The 17,735-nt window shown below is 40.4% G+C and overlaps 2 protein-coding genes and 1 long non-coding RNA gene across 13 annotated transcripts in view; 1 reads left to right on the forward strand and 2 right to left on the reverse strand.

The window, feature by feature from the left end:
• Positions 1-9,556, reverse strand: part of CYB5R4 (cytochrome b5 reductase 4) — a 128,584-nt gene extending 119,028 nt beyond the window's left edge. For 10 of the 11 annotated variants that reach the window (XM_086316414.1, XM_086316418.1, XM_086316413.1 and 7 more), the window contains exon 1: positions 2,693-2,919. Coding sequence is in view for 6 of the 11 variants with exons in the window: in XM_086316412.1 (XP_086172538.1) it covers positions 2,693-2,767 (75 nt within the window). In the remaining 5 variants the exon portion in view is untranslated. Of the gene's footprint in view, positions 1-2,692; positions 2,920-9,092; positions 9,158-9,484 lie in introns of those variants that run through there. The other variant, XM_086316410.1, reaches the window with a different exon arrangement.
• On the reverse strand, positions 5,554-10,044 carry RIPPLY2 (ripply transcriptional repressor 2). Its single transcript, XM_086316433.1, has 3 exons — positions 9,485-10,044; positions 9,093-9,157; positions 5,554-5,831 (listed from the first exon to the last, which is right to left on the reverse strand). The coding sequence occupies exons 1-3, from the start codon at positions 9,848-9,850 to the stop codon at positions 5,684-5,686; spliced, it is 579 nt and encodes a 192-aa protein (XP_086172559.1). The 5' UTR covers positions 9,851-10,044; the 3' UTR covers positions 5,554-5,683.
• LOC147366076 (uncharacterized) lies at positions 9,705-17,100 on the forward strand. The gene is made up of 5 exons (XR_015132376.1): positions 9,705-9,830; positions 10,364-10,460; positions 14,998-15,043; positions 15,969-16,042; positions 16,427-17,100. It is a non-coding gene; the product is annotated as an uncharacterized LOC147366076 (long non-coding RNA).
• The last annotated feature ends 635 nt before the right edge of the window (positions 17,101-17,735 follow it).

Consider the following 17,735-nt stretch of genomic DNA (forward strand, 5'->3'; position numbering starts at 1 on the left):
TGCACCAGGCACTGTGCTATGGGTTTTTCCGCACAGCAATCCCTCAACAATCAATGAGGCTTGCGTAAAAGCCTACAAGCTAGTAACATCTAGTAAGTGCTTACCATAACCCAGGACTGTGCTGAGAAAAACATTAGCTCATTTAATCCTATGAACAATCCTATAAAATGGGTATTATTCATATTAGTCCCATTTACAGCTGAGGAAAGAGACTCAAAGAGGCTAAAAGGTAGGGATGGAAACAGAATGAGTCTTTCTCACTCAAAAGTCCATGCTTCTAACAATTATGATACACAAACCTCCCCAACTAAGTTCTGTCTTCTTATCTACAACCCATTTCATACAATCCTGACACAGGTTCTCACATGTTCCAGATTAGCCTGTTTTGAAATTGAGCAAGGCCCTGAGGGACCCTCCCGGGTTCATGTCCCTACTTCTTGTTTCTAGAAAAAGCTTTAGCCTCCGAGGCCTTCCCAAATTCCAAAGAGCAGTCTCAAACAGCTAATAACTACAGATGTGAGAAAATGCAGAAACCAAGGAACATTGGTCAAGCAAGAAAATAACATAGCCACAGGACTCCTAGTCCCTCCTGAATGGATATAGTTAACAACCTAATGTCCTTGAGTTGTTTTAAAGAAACCAGAACCTCAAGGGATAGAAACTGCTAACCACAAACATACAGATCCTAGACTGGCTGGAACAAGACAGAGGATTGAGATTTCTAAAATATCACTATGTTACCTCACCAGCAACCAAACAGAAGAGATCCACAAGCTAACCATGCACCCTGAGACTCTCATCTCAAATGCGGAATTTAAAAATCTTTGCCTGAAAGCCATCAGGGAGTTTGGGTCTTTTGGTCATTAACTGCCTGTTCTCCCTGCTTGTTGTTGTTCAGTCACCAAGTTGTGTCCAACTCTTCGAGACCCCATGGACTGCAGCATGCCAGGCCTCCCTGTTGCTCACCATCTCCCAGAGTTTGCCCAAGTTCACGTCCATTCCATCAGTGATGCCATCCAACCACCTCATCCTCTGTCACCCTCTTCTCCTCTGCCTACTTGATGCCCTGCAAATAAAAGCAGTACTTTCCTCCACCACAACCCAGTGTCAGTGGATTGGCTTTGCTGCATGTCAGGCAAGTGAACCCAAGTTCAGTTCAGCAACAAGTTCACAAAGCGGGGGAAAAAAAAAAAAACAACACAAAAATCAGTGTGAGTCTGAATTGCACAATAAACTTATTTTATTCACTTTCTGGACCCAAACACTCACCTGTGAGTGTTTGGGTCAGTATCATTTCCTTTAAATGATACTGAGAACGTGGCTGGTAGTTTTAAAGTAGAAGGGGAGCAACTCTCATATTCTAATTCAGAGGTTCTTTCTTTGCAAAGTTTCTACTATTTAGCCAAGCATTTAAGGAGAGAAATAGGTCAAACCCCAAGGAGAGGACAAGTGATTGGATGGTTGGCCGATATACGGAACAATAAAAGAAAAGTCACCATCAGAGTCATACCATATAAGCCTCTTTCAAGGCAGCATTTCTTAACCTCAGTTTCCTTTGCTGTGAAATGGCGATAACAAAAGCACCCACTTCACAGGATCACTGGAAAGATTACACAAGGTAATACATGTAAAGCACTCAGGCTGTCAGTAAGCACTTAATCAATTTCAGCTATATTATTATAGTTGGGGTTTGAGACTTCTGAAAGGCTAATGAAAGCTACAGATCTCTGAACCCATAATTCTGACCTAGGGTCAAGCTCCAGGTCCATGCGGAGAAAACAAAGTTGATGAAGTTCCCAAATGACGTTAATGCTAAAGACTCAAGAGTCCAGAAATGAAGAAAGGAATGGCCTGATCAGGTGGAAGTCTTGAAAACAAAACATGAAGATGTGGTTATAAAATGAGGAACTAACAAACAACAGGAGCAAGCAACATTCATATTGCAATAAACATGGGAGACAATTTCATTAAATTCTGCAAATATAAAACACATTTGCATCCCACCTGTTAGTAACAGTAACTATGTTCAACAAAAACTTAAAAGAGCATTATATTAGCTTCAAAATTAGCAAGAGATATCAGTAGAAAAGACAGTGATAAAACAATCAAGTACCAGAGGAAGAGAGAAAGGCAGTGTGACTTGGAGAAGTATCCCTAAACCTAACAGCAGGTTTGTATATAGAAATTTGTTCTCTCTTCTCCCATCTTCCCTAGCTCCTGGAGTCCCCACTCTTGGCGGGATAAACACTGGTCACTGCTGCTATTGCCCAGCCTTTCCCCTCTTCTAGGGAACCCAGATCGCTCACAACTTCTTCGGAAAGTGAACAAAAGAACTGAGATCAGGTTATGTTGAAGGAAGGAAGCCGATACAGAGTACCTAACAATATGGGAAGCACGGAGCCTGTCATTACCTTATATCTGAATCTGATTAGTGGGAAAAAGAGTTGGAAGAAGGGAATTGACAGAACGGGATAAAGGGATGGGAAAGAAAAGGGACCAGCTGGTAAGAGATGGAGGTTAAGAGAGTTCCAGGACTGGAGAACGCATGGGATCTGAAAGAGATCGCCAGCAAGGGTAGGAGGGGATGAAAGCCAGAGATGGGGACAGGAGGTGGGAGAGGGTACGTAAGGAGAGAACGGACTGTGCCGGAGCCTGAGATCCCGGCAGGAAGAGAGGACTGCAGCGCGCTTACCTTGCTACGCCCCCCGGAGGCGACGCGCTGCTGCGAGCTGGGGCCCGGGAAAGACTGGGAAGGGACGTTCAGCATCCTGGACCCCTGGCCCGGGCCTTACCCGGGGTCCGCCGCCCGACTCGACAGCTCAGCTCAACGCCTGTGGAGTAACACCTCCCGCTCCGGCTCCGAGGCCGGGCAGAGGCCAAGCCCCCGACCCACTTCCGGGGTCGTCCAGGGTGAGGCGCGCCGTGACGTAGCACGTCGAGGCTGCGTGAGGCGGAGCCAACAGGACGAATGGAGAGCGGGCAGGGTTGGAACCAGTGCAAACTACGCATGCCTCATTCGTCCTGCACCCTGAATTTCAGCACTGCAAGGAGGTGACAGCTATTCTGTGGAAAGATTAAAGAGTGAAACTGTTGCTAAGCCTTGGTGCTGACCGAATCTGAGAATAAATTTCTAGAGATGCCTGTGAACCCAGAACACAACTGTCTGTCCATTGTTAAAGCACTACCATCACGCTGCTTGAAATATGGAATAAAATAACACTATTAAGGCATTTTGATTTGCCAGAAACTCTCTTTTAAGGAAGGCACCAATCTGTACAGAAAAGAGAACTTTTAAGAGCTGAGATGTCAAATGCAAACAGGCACTCCTGTGAAGTGCAGAGAACACTTAACCTTTAGGAACTCTCGCTAATGACTAGTGAACGAGTTGAAGAGGTTAGTAAAGTCTCGCTCTGCTCCATTCACCCACTGACAAGGTCTTCCTCATCTAACTTCCTCTCTTTCTTGAAAGATAGAGCGAAATGTAGACTAATGCAGCTTACCCCCGAATGTTGTGTTGCATAGTTAGCCAAGTTTAAGAGTCAGATAGGTTTAGTTTCATGGCAGCCATGAAATTAAAAGACGCTTACTCCTTGGAAGGAAAGTTATGACCAACCTAGATAGCATATTAAAAAGCAGAGACATTACTTTGCCAACAAAGGTCCATCTAGTCAAGGCTATGGTTTTTCCAGTGGTCATGTATGGATGTGAGAGTTGGACTGTGAAGAAAGCTGAGCGCCGAAGAATTGATGCTTTTGAACTGTGGTGTTGGAGAAGACTCTTGAGAGTCCCTTGGACTGCAAGGAGATCCAACCAGTCCATTCTAAAGGAGATCAGTCCTGGGTGTTCTTTGGAAGGACTGATGCTAAAGCTGAAACTCCAGTACTTTGGCCACCTCATGCAAAGAGTTGACTCATTGGAAAAGACTCTGATGCTGGGAGGGATTGGGGGCAGGAGGAGAAGGTGACGACAGAGGATGAGATGGCTGGATGGCATCACTGACTCGATGGACATGAGTCTGAGTAAACTCCAGGAGCTGGTGATGGACAGGGAGGCCTGGCGTGCTGCGATTCATTGGGTCGCAAAGAGTCCGACAGGACTGAGGGACTGAACTGAACTGAACTGAGGTTTAGTTTGGATGCCACCCCTGGGGTTAATAAATGAGCAACCTTATGCAGGTTACTTTAATATCTCAATGCCTCATTTTCCACTTACACAATGGGTTTAGGTTTTACTTAGTAAGGATTAAGTGAGATGTCTGGCTAATGGTAGGCACTCAATAAATGTGACTGTGGCTCTTAATACTATTCCAACACATTAATAACAGCAGCACAAATACTGTGCAGGCAAACACCAGTATCTAACGCTCAAGGTCCATGTTGGTGATCTGGTGGGGTTTTGCATATCTATTGAGGAACACATACATCCTGAGAGTAGAATCCAGTGAAAGGAAAGTTTTCAAGAGAAGAAATATAGTTCTAAGTAACTCTCTCTATCCTCCTTCCATAACTAATTTTTCCTGACTCTGAAACATGGTTTGAACTTGTTCTATTTCAATTGCCTTGTTCTTAAAGTGCCTGTAAATCAATGATTGTAAGGGGGCATTTCTTAGCTAAGCAATGGAAACACTTGTATTTCAGCTACTTGTAATTGAAAAGACTGTATTTGAGCTAAAAGAATTTCATGATCATAATTACTATGTTACCTCTATCTACCATGCAAAGTGCTTCTGTTTTCTCTTTCATTAAAAAAAAGGATGTATTCTTCTATAAAAATTTTTTAAGCTAATCACTAAGAATTTCTTATTTCACTTCCCAGGAGAAAATTTTTTACATGAGAATATAGGACCTGGGAACCAGAGCAATGGAAGGTGATATTATTGGAGAATGTTTCCTATCTGCCACATTTCTTAGCTCCCTTGTGTACTGAAATGAAAAAATGATTATCAAATTCTGGCATTTTGTCTCCCCCTTTTTAGACTCCACTTAAGTAAGATGTTTTGTTTTAACTCTGGGGATCCCTCAGTGTGGTGCCATAAGTACTAAACACCCATGCTATTTTACTACTGAATTTAAGGGCAGCAGAAGAGTATTAAAGTGAGAATAACTTGACTCACCATTCATTAAAATTGCTAAAATTTAATATTCCTAACATTGATTCCCAATCTTAATTATAGACAATGTTTACAATCTTTTTCACCATCTGCTGGCTAATACATAATAGTAACATGTGATTGATAACATAAGGTGATTTTCCTCATTACCTAATAAGATAATACACATCTGTAACTACAACATCTAATGGGGATCAGTAGGAAATACCAGATATTACAAAACTCAGTCTTGAAAATTAAATATTGTTATTCTTTGAAAAGTCATACATAAATGTTTTCAAAATTATAAACAAAGATAAATTTGTAATTTGAGGAAGCAATCTAAATTATCTTTTGTAAGCTCCAAATGTTTACAATACAATCAAAACACTTGTAAACAGAACCTATTTTTAAATTCCAACATTGTATTATAGTGTAGGGATAAAAAAGGCCCAACTACCATAGTAATTACTAAATATTTCATTTTATTAATAACTTATATACAAATAAATTAATTTTAAAAGGATTATGATACATTTGTACACTAATCTAATTTGTACCTACAAACTTTGAATGTCATCAAAACTAATCGGGTTAATTTTCACAGATCAGCTCCTCAGTTTCGTCTTCACTATCAGAATCTTCATAAAATGAAATTGTGGCTTGAATTGGAAAATTTTTCAGAAGAGCTTCTGCTTCTTGATATAAGTAATCATAACACTTTGATTTTGGCCAAAATAGTCTGAAAGAAGCAGACAACATAATATGCTTTATTTTTTTTTCCACATTCAGAATCTTTGTTCTCATGAAATGCTCAAATTTCAAGAGCTCCATATATTTATCAACTGATTTATGCATTTAAATAGAGTTTAAAATGCTGGTGTTACAGCCTTCATGGAGTCTATTTGATAAAGTATCAATAATTGATTCACTGTTTTAAATCTTTATCCAAGTTATAAGTTGGATCACATTCACATTAAACCCTCCATGAGCTTAAGATCAATATTTAGATAGCTTACTTCAGGCATTATGGATATACTTATTCTTACAAAATACAGAAGAAAGTTTATCTTCCAATTTCCAAATTCCTTTGGGGAAAAAATGAATCCTACCATGACATTAAATATTGGGATGATAAAAACTTTATAAAGATGACAAAATATTATGCACCTTACACAAAGGCAGAAATTACCTAGCATCTTGTTTGACACTCAGACTTAGTTTGTAGATGTAGATGGAACCAAATCAAGTTTAGAAACATATAAAAAGCAACTTTTTCAAAAGGCTATCTCTGACCCCAACCTTGATCCCATCTCTCTCCCTTTTCCCCACCCAACTAAATTTGGGAACAGTATGTTGAGATATTGAAAATAATACTGATTTTGTGCAAATAATTTGCATGTAAATGTGATTACCTTAAAATTTCAAATTTACAACAAATATTAATCTTACCATCTGATCTTCTATTATTTTTCATTCAGGGGAAATAAAAGGATAAGGTTGCACCACCAACTAGAGTGCCTGGTATTTTAGTGTACAATAAATAGCCTCATGTGTCCAAATCAGATTGATTCTAACAAAGAGAAAATTTCATTATATTCAGTATGCTTCATTTTAAAAAGCAAAAATATAGGCAATGTAGTTGATAAATGTTTCTAGCCAAACAGTTAAGTTTATAAATTGGGTGCCTAAATAAGCAATATCAGTCATCCTATAAATATTTTAGTAATCTCTTATGCCAATCATAACTCATAATTCAAAGACAGATAAATCATGATCCCTATCTTCAAGAAGTCTATAATTGAGTAAAAAGAATCAGAAACACACAATAATATACAAGATAGAACTTAAAGAGAAATACAAAGAAATGGCTACATTAGTTCAGAAAAGAAATTGCTCCTAAAAAATGCAATTGATTTTCTAATGTGTAAAACTGTCAAACCCAAAGAATGTTGTTTAATTATTTTCACACTCTGTCTCCCCAGAATCTCTCACTGGCCATTTTTCTTACAGGGACTTTACACTTTGCTGACTTCTTCCCTGTTCTGTTTAATTCTTCCCAGTCAGGTTTGTGTACCTCTCTTTCTCTGTAGACAGGTTAGATGCTGGCCTTCCCCCAGCATCTTATCAAGAATGATCATCTTTCCTTTTTCACTCCTCCAGATGACCTGACTCACTGCCATGATTCCCCTGTTTATTTACCAAAGCCTCCTAAGTCTGTATTTCCACTTAAGAACTGGACTCTGGACCACTGACCTGTATATGCAGCTCCTTACTGGACAGATCTATTTGGAGGCCCCATAAGCACATGAAATATGACAAATGGGAACTCTGACATGCTATCTTGTTCCCAAGTTATCTTTTAAGCCTTAATTTCCATTTCATTAGTATAACATTCACCTGGTCATCAGCCACCAACCTGGGAACCATTCTGTCTTTTTACTTCTTTTTACCTACCATATCCAATACATCATAAGCCTAAACCTAATCTACTCTGTCAACTAAGCATTCCCCAAATTCACCCAGTTCCATCAATGCCTTAATTGCAATAACTTCCAGTTTCACTTTTGATGTTCTAACTAAGGCTGTATACAATTTCCTTACTGATTTTTCTGAAGCATAAATCTGATCACATTAATATTTTAATTAAAATCCTTTGAGTAACCCCCAATACCACCTACAGAATAAAGTCCCTAAGTTCCCAATGCCATACACAGGAGCAGGACAAAAGTCTTGTACCAAGGTGTACAAGATCTGCTCTGGCTTCCCTGCTGGAGTAACCACAGCTCCACACACTCAAATGCCAGTTCCTTGATGCTCCCAGAAGGAACTGTGCTATTCTTTTTCCTCTCAATGTCTTCTGCCCCACCCCACAAGTTCTCCACTGGGTTAACCTCAAGACTCAGCCAGGTAATCACATCTACGATACACAGTTCCCTGACACTTTCCCACCTCCCCACTCCTGGTAGAGTTAGTCATAAAATTGACCAAAGTAAACCATTATAACACTTCCAAAGGGCTATGATTATCTCTTCCCATGTTCTTCACTAGTGCTAGCAAAGGGTAGGAAATTAATCAACACTAATTGACTACTATGGTCTTCCCCCGGTGGCTCACATGGTAAAGAATCTACCTGCAATGCAGGACACCCGGTTGGATTCCTGGGTCAGGAAGATCCCCTGGAAAAGAGAATGGCTACCCACTCCAGTATTCTTGCCTAGAGAATTCCATAGACAGAGGAGTCTGGCAGGCTACAGTCTATGGGATTGCAAACAGTAGGACACAACTGAGAGACTAACACTTATTGACTACTACATGCTATTATAAACACATGCACATTCTACAAACTTTGTACAGCTCTTCATTTAACAGCTCTCTAAAGCAGGCAATGAAGACTTAAGCTTTCACCTGATTAAAAGCTACTAATCATCTTGCAGGAAGACTGACTTCCTGTGGCTAGGAACAGCAAACTAGCTCTTAATTGTTAGGTCAAATAACTTTCGATCGCTTTTACGGTCCTGTAATCTTTGGGATTTTCATTACGTTTCCATTTTCTCTTCCGTCTCAAGTTCCATTTGTTGATTTGTTCGGTTTGCTGTAAACCGCAATTGCGAACACCATTCTTGATTCTGATTTGCAAAAAAGAATATTTCCATTCAGCCTGGTGTGAAGCCAGTTTCACTCAAACCTTTTGGCATTAAAAAGAAATTGTTTCGCAGGCACAAGACGTCATCACTCTACTTTTACTAATGCTACCGCGTTCCCTCTTCATAATAGATATTGTAAAGCGCTTACTGAGTGGGCACTGATTAACCGTTCTTTAGGGTGAGAGCGTGAACTACATTTTTCAACTCCCTGAGCAAAGGACCTCTGAGACTAGGAAGATAAATCTTGAAGGTAGATTTTTCCAAGAGAGAAAAACTTCGGGATCAGCTGCTGAGCAGGGCTGTGCGAGACCCTTCCCTGGAGCTGCTGGAGCCCTTCGATGAGGCCTGTCACTCACCTGACTGGGTGTCTGTATTGGGAAAGCTTTCCTGAGGCGTCCGTTATTCCGGGGCCATCTGGCATCTGAGGGGGTGTAAGGAAACGGATCGCAGTTATCACTCACCCCTTTCTAAAAAACTGCAAACCCGGGCGACCAAGCGTTCCTCCCGTCGGCAGGGAATGTGACCCCGGGGGCTCAGAAGCCTCCCTCCCGGCTCGATCCTCGCGTCCCGGGAGCGGCGGACGCACTCACCGCACAGCACAGACAAGGCCACCGGTAGGGCCACCTGCTGGTGCGGTAATACGCCAGGGGCAGGCCAGGCGCGCGTCTCCCCGGGGTCCCGCGTACCCTGCGCGGGTCGATCAACGGAGCCCCTGGGAGGCGCGGCCCGCCACGCGCGGTTCACTCACCGCCTCCACGGCGTTGTGCGGCGCCTCCTGCTCCTTCTCTCCTCCGTCGTCAATCCACGGTCTCCAGAAGACTGCGGATCTGCGAGGTGGGGAGCACAAGACGCGCAGAGAAGATGCGAACCTAGACCCAGGAGACCTGACCGCAGCTGAGCCAGGGCAGGGTGGGTGTGGGGCTGGAAGATCCGAGGGGAGGAGCCGGGAAGGGGCAGGCGGGAGGGATAGAGCGGGGTAAGCGCGAGGCGGGGCCAAGGCGTTGTACCCGGAGTCCGCGCCCCTGTGCTGCATCGGAAGATCTGGAGCTGGCGGCGGGCGACAGAGGTGCACACACTGGCCGCTTCCGCTCTCCGTACGTTTCGCGATCTCCATGGACAGGCTGGCCCCTGGCACCCACCTGGCCCGAACCCAAAGCTTTATATAGCCCCCGGGTCCCGGAGCATCTTTACACGCTGGCTCCCTGTCTCCCCTGCTGGCGGAGTAAACAAAAAGGCTGCGCGTGAAGGCGCAGCGGCCCGAACCCCGGGGACGAACGCGTGCAACTCCCAAATGGCCTGGGAAGCTGTTTTGCCAAGCGATTGTTAATCACTCTTTCACCCTTGGCTGCGGGGGTAGGGTGGGATACAACATTCCTCAGAGCATCCAATTTCCAAGTGATGAGGCTAGGAGGGGTTAAACCTAAGCGATTCTACACGTTTTGTGTATTTCTGCAAAAAAGGCCAAGAGGCAGGTCATTGCTCCATCGTCCCATGGCTTTTGGCCTTCGGCAAATGCCACTGGCTCTGGACTCCTTAGGAAAGGAATATTGGTTGGTTTTTTGTTTTTTTAGTTCCTTGTTTCTTTTTTAAAAAATATATTTTAAAACGATTTGTTTGGCTGCACCAGGTGGTAGTTTCAGCGCGTGGGATCTAGTCTCCAGACCAGGGATGGAACCGGGCCCGCTTGTATCCGGAGCCTGGCTTTGCAGCCATTGGATTACCAGGCAAGTCCCTTGTTTGTTTGAACCTAGGAAGTCCTAGGTTCCTACATCTGCCTATTATTATTTGAAGATGAAAGAGTTGCAAGAACTGAATTATAAAAGGCATGTTCCGACCTAGAGGACCAGAGAGTGGAGTCATAGGATTTGGGCCTAGAGCTCTTCCAACATCTTATCAGTGTCCTCCAAAATAAGTCTTGAGTGTCATCTATACAATTCTGTCACTCTTGGAATTGTGCCACTCAATGATAATTAGCAAATTCTTTTGTGGTTGATGGTTGTGTGTAGAATAATAATGAAGTCTTAAAAGTTATAATGTAGAACCAGTTAATCAACCCCTCTGTGCCTGTGTCTCTTACTTAAGTTACTTCTTACTTATCATAGAGGTCCATGAAACTTGTCATAATTTTTGTTCAAAATAGCTGAACTTCCTCTTGAAAGTTGTAGAGAAAAACCCCAAATGTAAACTGTAATGTTTCTGCTATTCATTCAGTTACTGTGTAGGAAAGAAATCCATCCAATTAATACCCAAGAACCTATAATGACCTACCTGTCAGAAAGGTGAAATAGGGTTTGCTTCAGATAATGAAATCAGTAAGGATAGGTATCTAATGCATGTTTCAGTGCCCTAGATTTACTGTTAGGCTAAATAAAATAAAACTTACAGAATAGTTGCTACAGTGCCTGACACACAGTAAGCTCTCTATAAATTTTAAGTTATATAAAAAATGTAACCCTTAGCAGATGCTAAACTATCTGAGGAAAAGGCTTATCATTTCCATTTTGTAAACATCTTTTAGGGTGTCTGTAATGTGCTAAGTTCTGTGTTTTGCATATATTATTGCAGTAAGATAACCCCCTATTCTCAAGAGGATTACAGCCGTGGCCATCTATGGCTATCACAGTGGCTGTATGAGCAAAGGTTTTTAAAAATTGCCACATTCAATAGCAAAAGCACATTTTAAGCCAAGAAGTAATATCAGGAGAGAATTGATGTGCGTCAAAACTAGAAAACCTTCTTAAAGTAAAAGAAACCAAAATTGGGATTTCAAGAAGGATCAGTTGAGGACTAATGGACTGTGTGTGTGTGTGTGTGTGTGTGTGTGTGATGCAAGAGTGGAAGGACCAGTGCTTCACGGGGTTAGGTGTTGCTGGAGCAGAGATGCGGTTGAGGAGAGTGAAAAGGCCTGGAGTATTAAGAGTCTAATATACCATGACAAAGCATTTCAGTGTTATTCTGTAAGCACTGGTGAGAGATTTTAACAGGAGAGTGGAATAAACAAAGTTTGTTTTATAAAAGTTACTCTGATAGCCATATGGACTTAGGGAAGCCTGATCCTAGAGACAAGGAAATCATTTACAAACTCACTGAAATAGTTCAGGCAACAGATAATGAGAAGATGTATACTAAGGATGGAAATAAAAGAAAATATTTGAGGGATACTTGGAAACTGAATCTATAGAACTACCTGAATCAGAAATGTGGGTGGACATGAACGTGAAGTCTAGATATGCTTCCAGGTGCCTAGCCTGCTTGAGTGGGTAGATATTGATGGCTCAGAAAACACAAAGAAAATGGAATAGAGGAATAAGAGCAGGTGAGAAGAGCATGTTCCTTCATTCTGTTAATAGTGCTCAGGGAAACAGCAATGAATTTGGTTTTGGATTTTGAATCAGTTAGGCCCAGCTGATCCAGACAGCAATAACAACAAACTCCAAAAAATATTAGAGGTTTATTTCTTACTCAAGTCATATATATATATATATATATATATATATATATATTTGATGAGAGATTGACACATCATCTTCACTTAAGGATAAAAAGTTTGGAGCCTATTTCCTCTGGAAAATTGCCACTTGGCATAACAGGGGGAAGGGAATAAAATTAATAGATTTTAGAAGGCTTAGGAATACATACATTGAGCAGATATCTAGAGGACAACCAGAAATATGATATCTGGAGTTTAGTGGAGAGTTTAAAGATATAAATGTAGGAATCATTTTAAAAAAGAAAAAGAAGTAGAAATTAAAATGATAGGAATTGATTAGTTTTCCCATGGAAATTTTGTAAGTTTGAGACCAGGACCAAAGACAGAGCTCTGAAAAGCAAAATGAGAAGATATGCAAAAAATAAATGAAACAAAATGAAAAAGAACAAACACTTGCTGTACAAGAATGGTGAAGGTGGCAGAAGGTACATTACTAGAACAAGGTGTAATGGAAACACAGGAGGAAAGCATTCCAACAAAAAAGGAAAGATCTGAGGTATTAAGTGATACCAAGGGGTTTATAAGTGACTTTAAAACAACGTATTAAGTGTATGGAGGTGGAAAATTCTTTTTACAGTAAGTTGAGACGTGAAGAAATAAAAACTGTGAGATGATGTTACCATTTTACAGGGGATAAAAAGAGAGAAGGGAAAGGCTGAATCAGTGGAGGGATTTTGGTTTTGGTGTGTAAGAGACAGGAGAATGATGGTAAGATGAAGAGAGGAAGCAGGGAAGGAGAAGCATCTACAAAGAGAAAGCACTGGACCTGATTGATAGCTCATGGTCCTTTAGGGGGAAGGAAACAAGGAGATCAATAGCCCTCAGGAGGATTTTCATATGATTGGAGCGTATGTTTCAGTGATAACAGTAATCCAGGCCTGGGAACAAATCAAGAAAGCAAATTTAATCAAGGGGACTAGAAATGGTGTGGGGAAGGGTTGGTATATTGTGATGATGAGAAATAAATCCTAGAGGACTTCAGTTGTCTTAAAACGGCGAAGAAAATAAGAATAAATTCCTAGAAGGAAAAAAGGAAGAATCAATGATAAATAAATATTTAAAAAAGAATATAGGGCAAGATTTATACTTGATAAAACTTAGGTAAACTGAGAAATAGAAATATGGATTATTAGAGCTACAGGATCATAAACTTTCCATTTATACATTTATTCCATTTATGCCAGCTATTAATACAGACATTATTATACAGTGAGATTGTACAGTACTTATGGCAGAAAGTGAAGAGGAACTGAAAAGCCTCTTGATGAAAGTCAAAGAGGAGAGTGAAAAAGTTGGCTTAAAGCTCAACATTCAGAAAACGAAGATCATGGCATCTGGTCCCATCATTTCATGGGAAATAGATGGGGAGACAGTGGAAACTGTCAGACTTGATTTTTTGGAGCCCCAAAATCACTGCAGATGGTGACTGCAACCATGAAATTAAAAGACGCTTACTCCTTGGAAGAAATGTTATTAAAAAAAAAAAAGAAATGTTATGACCAACCTAGATGGCATATTCAAAAGCAGAGACATTACTTTGCCAACAAAGGTCCGTCTAGTCAAGGCTATGGTTTTTCCAGTGGTCATGTATGGATGTGAGAGTTGGACTGTGAAGAAAGCTGAGTGCCGAAGAATTGATGCTTTTGAACTGTGGTATTGGAGAAGACTCTTGAGAGTCCCTTGGACTGCAAGGAGATCCAACCAGTCCATTCTGAAGGAGATCAGCCCTGGGATTTCTTTGGAAGGAATGATGCTGAAGCTGAAACTCCAGTCCTTTGGCCACCTCATGCGAAGAGTTGACTCATTGGAAAAGACTCTGATGCTGGGAGGGATTGGGGACAGGAGGAAGAGGGGACGACAGAGGATGAGATGGCTGGATGGCATCACCGACTCGATGGATGTGAGTTTGAGTGAACTCCGGGAGTTAGTGATGGACAGGGAGGCCTGGCGTGCTGCGATTCATGGGGTCGCAAAGAGTCGGACACGACTGAGCGACTGAACTGAACTATCTTTCTCTATCTGACTTATTTCACTTAGAAAAACTTCCTCAAGGTGCATTCATGCTGTTGCAAATGATGGGATTTCCTTCATTTTTATAGTTGCTAATTGAGAGGTTTTTTGACTACTGATTCATCTTCTTTTTTAATAGTGGTTCTGCTCAGATTTTCTATTTTTTCATGATTCAATCTTGGTAGGTTGTATGTTTCTAGGAAATTATCCATTCTAAAATATGTGCTTTATATAACATATCAATATGCTTTCCATAACACATCAGTGAGAATTAAAGTTAGAATGAAAAATATAAAAACCTTAATTCCTTCAACAAATATTTATTGAACGCCCTCTGTGTGCCAGACACTTCTAGCAACTCAGGAGATGTCAGTGGACAAAACAGACAAAATTCCTTGCCTTCAAGGAGCTTATATTCTAACAGACATCTAAGCTACAAGCTTTTATATTTTACCTTAAATAGATATTATAAATTCACCTTATACATGGTACATGTGGACTCAATATGCTTTTTAAAAAAAATCTTTGGATTTATGAATGACTACAGGATGAAAGAAAGCGGGCATGTCCTGGAGAAAGGATACTAGGTGAGAGTCACTGAGTAAGAAGTATGGAAAAAATCGAGACCACATTAGAAAAATGGACAAGAGCTTCTGTCTAATCCAGAAAATAATAACCAAAAAAAAAAAAAAAATTAGACCTTGAGCTAATTTCCCATTTTGAATGTGACCTGATGTTTCCCTGCTCTTTTTGATGGACAGGATGACCTCAACTTGGGCATGACTTACTCTCCGCTTAGAGACTGAGGTGAGAAGCTGCCATGTGCAGGAATGCAGGGAAGATAGGGACTCACAGCTGCTGCTGCCACCACGTGCCTCCTGAGTGAGACCTGTTTGCTTGTTCAAAGGCAGGGCCAGTCTCAGTTCTTATATATCCTCTCTTTTTTTAATTTATTTTTTAACTTCTTATTTTATATTGGAGTATAGATTATTAACAGTATGATAGTTTCAGGTGGACAGCAAAGGAACTCAGCCATACGTATACACGTATCCATTCACACCTGAATTCCCCACCCATCCAGGCTGCCAGATAACATTGAGCAGAGTTCCCTCTATTATAGTCCTTGCTGATTATCCATTTTAAATATAGCAGTGTTTATACATCCCCTCTTACCCATGATTTTATGAATATTACTTTTTAAAATTATAATATCTCTCTGCTTAGCTAGACTCTTTTGTAAAAGATTGTACATACAAAATGCTCCTTTCTGAGAAAAGGATTCATTTGTGTGTGAATGCCAACAGAATCAAACTTGTTAACATTTTGGTATTTTATTTCAATTATGTAATTACGTTTTCACACATAAAACCTGTGAAAAAGGCAGTATAAAACCCTGAACAGGAGGGAGAGGAGAGGGAGTTTCAAAAGGGAGGGGATATATGTATACCTATGGCGGATTCACGTTGAGGTTTGACAGAAAACAGAGAAATTCTGTAATTATCCTTCAGTAAAAAATAAATTAATTAAAAAAAACCTGAATATAAATATGTATGAGAGATCTTTTTGAAGAGATGTTAATTTTTTCAATTCACTTACTTTATTTATGGTTAATGAAATATGATGGTATCAATAGCTTTAAAGATCTAAAAGGTTATTCTTTGTAGAAAATTGTTTCATCCCCACTCTGAATTATGTACAATAAAAAACTGTTAATGTTGTTGTTTTTTTTCAGTTAGTCATATCTGACTCTTTTGTGGTCCCATGGACTGTAATCTGCCAGGCTCTTCTGTCCATGGGATTTCACAGGTAAGAATACTGGAGTGGGTTGCCATTTCCTTCTCCAGGGGATCTTCCCGACCCAGAGATCAAACCCACATCTCCTGCATTGCAGGTGGATTCTTTATCACTGAGCCACTGGGGAAGCCCCAAAATTGTTACTAGCAGTATATATTTTCTAAAGCTAAATTTTGTATTCATAATCTTAGTAACACAGAAAAGATTTATCCCTAACTGTTTGGATGGATATGAAGCAATATACATTATGGATATGAAGCAGTATACTTTATGATGGAAGTGCATTAAAGAATGGCTTCCTAATCATACTCAGCTTGGACTTGAGGAACTAAACAGTGCAGTCAAAATCAAGCCTTTTTCTTAATCTATTTCTTTTTTTTTGGCTGCATCACACAGCAGGTGGAACTTCCCTGACCAGGAATCAAACCTGTGCCCCCTGCAGTAGAAGCACAGAACCCTGATCACTGGACCACGAGGGAAGTCCTCAGGCCTATTTAGATGTTTCTGATAGGCTGGTTTTTAAAAACATGCATCTTTGGTAGAAAAAGTGATTGTTAGGATGGCTGTGATCACTTTAGAATTTATTTTAAAGCAGACATTTTATTTATACGGTCTCTGGACAGTTCTAGGTATTTTTATTGCAGTGATCTCCCTGAGGTTCCACCTGAATGGATCATCCATAGCAATCAGATCAAGTTATTTAGAGGAGATTGTGCTGGGTCTGTAGTAAGGACATAGGCCTCCAAAGCATCAAGTGCAATGACAGGCTATCTGCGAGGTCTTTGTCAGCAAGGTCTCTACTACTGCTGATTTGCCAGAACTAAGACCTTACACAGAGGCCATTATAAAAGGAGCTTTTATAATGAGTCACCCTAACTTGAGATAGATCCAAAGACCAAGCCAGTGTGCTCAAGTAGCTAGGAATTTTATTTTGCATTATTAGAAAGTCAAACACATGAAAGTATTCTAAACTCAATAGTAAGCTAAAATTCTCTTTATTCCTTTACAGTTGAATTGGCACTTCTATGATCAACATTTTATGTCAATAAAATTTTGTTTGAGGTAGTTGACTTAATAGAGGTCTTTTTTTCAATCTGAAGATCAGATTCTTTGTGAAAGGTGGCATTTCCAAACTTGAGGCATTTGAGAAACTTCCCAGGTTTAAGATAAAGATAACAGTTGTGGCAAAAAACTAAAAACTGAGCAGAGCGAGTCCGTGTTGTTTTTAACCAAGAAGGTGCTCACAGATGGCTCAGAGAGAGATTTAGCAACTCTGTGCTAATCACACCCGTACATGGGAATATCTCCATTGAAAACAGACAGACTCCAAGTCACCCTTTCAGTAACTTGCATACTTCGTTAATAACAATAAAGTATAATATTTAATGGCCTAGGGACCTCCCTGGCCATCCAATGGTTAAGACTTCAGCTTCCATGCAGGGGCTGTAGGGTTGATCCTTGGTTGGGGAGCTAAGATCTCACTTGCCAAAAAACCAAAACCTAAAACAGAAGCAATATTTTAACAGATTTAATTAAGACTTTTAAAATGATCCACATTAAAAAAAACTTTAAAAAATGTTTAATGGCCTAAAATATTCCATGCTTTGTTTTATAATTACAGTTGGATGTATATTATTATAATCACCATGAGAGTTCACGAGAGATAGTTCCCATTCAAAGTATATTAAAGATACAAAAGTATTGT

Source organism: Bos grunniens, chromosome 9 (genome assembly GCF_055505025.1).
Source record: "Bos grunniens cultivar Pamir isolate PY7600 chromosome 9, Bosgru_T2T1.0, whole genome shotgun sequence".
Lineage (NCBI taxonomy): Eukaryota > Metazoa > Chordata > Mammalia > Artiodactyla > Bovidae > Bos > Bos grunniens.